General features: G+C 36.0%; 1 protein-coding gene across 1 annotated transcript in view; it reads left to right on the top strand.

The window, feature by feature from the left end:
- The first annotated feature begins 322 nt into the window (after nucleotides 1–322).
- Nucleotides 323–1,660, top strand: part of LOC100638319 (COP9 signalosome complex subunit 3-like) — a 3,052-nt gene continuing 1,714 nt past the window's right edge. The window contains exons 1-9 of the mRNA XM_020005833.1: nucleotides 323–512; nucleotides 577–686; nucleotides 781–830; nucleotides 886–978; nucleotides 1,042–1,116; nucleotides 1,169–1,273; nucleotides 1,322–1,411; nucleotides 1,475–1,525; nucleotides 1,604–1,657. Coding sequence (XP_019861392.1) covers nucleotides 337–512; nucleotides 577–686; nucleotides 781–830; nucleotides 886–978; nucleotides 1,042–1,116; nucleotides 1,169–1,273; nucleotides 1,322–1,411; nucleotides 1,475–1,525; nucleotides 1,604–1,657 — 804 coding nt within the window. The 5' untranslated portion in view covers nucleotides 323–336. The remainder of the gene's footprint in view (nucleotides 513–576; nucleotides 687–780; nucleotides 831–885; nucleotides 979–1,041; nucleotides 1,117–1,168; nucleotides 1,274–1,321; nucleotides 1,412–1,474; nucleotides 1,526–1,603; nucleotides 1,658–1,660) is intronic.

The following is a 1,660-nucleotide window of genomic DNA, read 5'->3' on the forward strand; positions in this document are numbered from 1 at the left end:
ACCGGAGGAGAAAGGTGTAGTTGAAGTAGGAGTGGTTTCTTGCATTAGCTCATGGCTCCTCCCCACAACTGGTTGGAATGGACTGATGGATTTGAGCCGTTTGGCTTGCTGGTACGCCACATAAAGGACAACAGCAACAAACCTAACGTGTATAGAATAACGAGAGCCGAGATCTTGATTCTTACCCGAGTATAAAGCTGCAAAAAGAGGAAAAAAGGAGACCATACCAGCCTAGACCAACCCACATCTTTTACGTTATAGGCGGGGCTAGAAAAATAGGCGTGGCTCGTCATGGTTGAGTTTGGTAGGCGGAGCTAATGCACTTATGAGAATAAAATGGCGACCAAAGTGGAGGAACTCATGAAGCTTGTTAGCGAAGGGAAGCTAGAAGAAGCTGGCAAACTGGCAAGGGAGGAGTGGGGGCAGATAACGAGCCTTGACTCTACACAAAGAGAGTCTCTCCTTGCTTCCTGTGCGCCTGCGGACCAGTCTTTAGTCTGGCTGGCTGTCCTGTAAGTACTGGAATTAAGGACTCCAGTAGCTTTTCCTACTCTTTTTTTATTTACTTCACTATAGATCAGTTGAGGTGAAGCAGCCACTGATAGACTGGTCGGTTTTTATTCCTCTAATCACAAACTTCTCTGAGAACTTCTCTCCAGAGCAAGCTCGACTTCATCCACAAGCATGTGAGACTAATTTTTTTTTAATTTTTTGTATTCATGCGTAGTTTTACTCATTCATAGTTTTATTCGTCCAATAATTTATTTTTAATTTTTATAGTCTGTGATTTAATCCATCAGTTCACGGAAAATCTTTGTGTCAATAGAAAGGTACAATAATTATTTATATATTTAAAAAAATGTTTTTCTTTATTATTTTTTCTAGGCTATATTAGGTATAAATTCAGTGCGGAGTGTTGTACAAAGGTATCCTCCTAATGAACATACTCTTACTGCTGTGCATAGCGATTTAATACAAGTAAGAATGAGGAATTAATATTTGCTTTCATGCTTTTCTCTCTCTCTCTCTCTTATTTTTTAGTTATGTTTAGCTGCTAAGTGTTTAAAGCCATGTCTTCCTTATCTTGCTAGAAACTACACTGAACTACTAACTGAAGTAACTCATGATCCATTGTAACCTCTATTACTTTCATATCTATCTTCCCTAGAAATCTCAATTTGATTCCAAATATGTTGTTCTTTACTTTTATTATGGAGGAATGACTTACACTTGTCTCCACGACTACCTCAGAGCACTCCAATTATTCACCATGGTAACCAGACTACACCCTTTTAAAATATTATTATTTAAATTTTTGCAGTGTTTGTGTGTACCAGCAATAGCGGTCAGTGCTGTCATGCTAGCTGCTTATAAGAAGTATATACTAGTCTGTTTACTGAAATATAACAAAGTAAGATTAATTATTTTAACAATAAAAACTTTGTTCTTATTTTCTTTAATTTTCAATTCTTAGATGATTCAATTACCGAAATGTGCATCGCACTTAGTAGAAAGAGTTTTTAAGGTATTACTATTATTATTATTATTATTATTATTATTATTATTATTTTATTATTTATTTATTTATTTATTTATTTATTAGAGCCCATGTGGACACTATTTAGAGCTAGCCAAAGCCTACGCTACTGGAGATCATTAG

This window comes from Amphimedon queenslandica, unplaced genomic scaffold (assembly GCF_000090795.2).
Source record: "Amphimedon queenslandica unplaced genomic scaffold, v1.1 AMPQUscaffold_10826, whole genome shotgun sequence".
In the NCBI taxonomy this organism is placed as follows: domain Eukaryota; kingdom Metazoa; phylum Porifera; class Demospongiae; order Haplosclerida; family Niphatidae; genus Amphimedon; species Amphimedon queenslandica.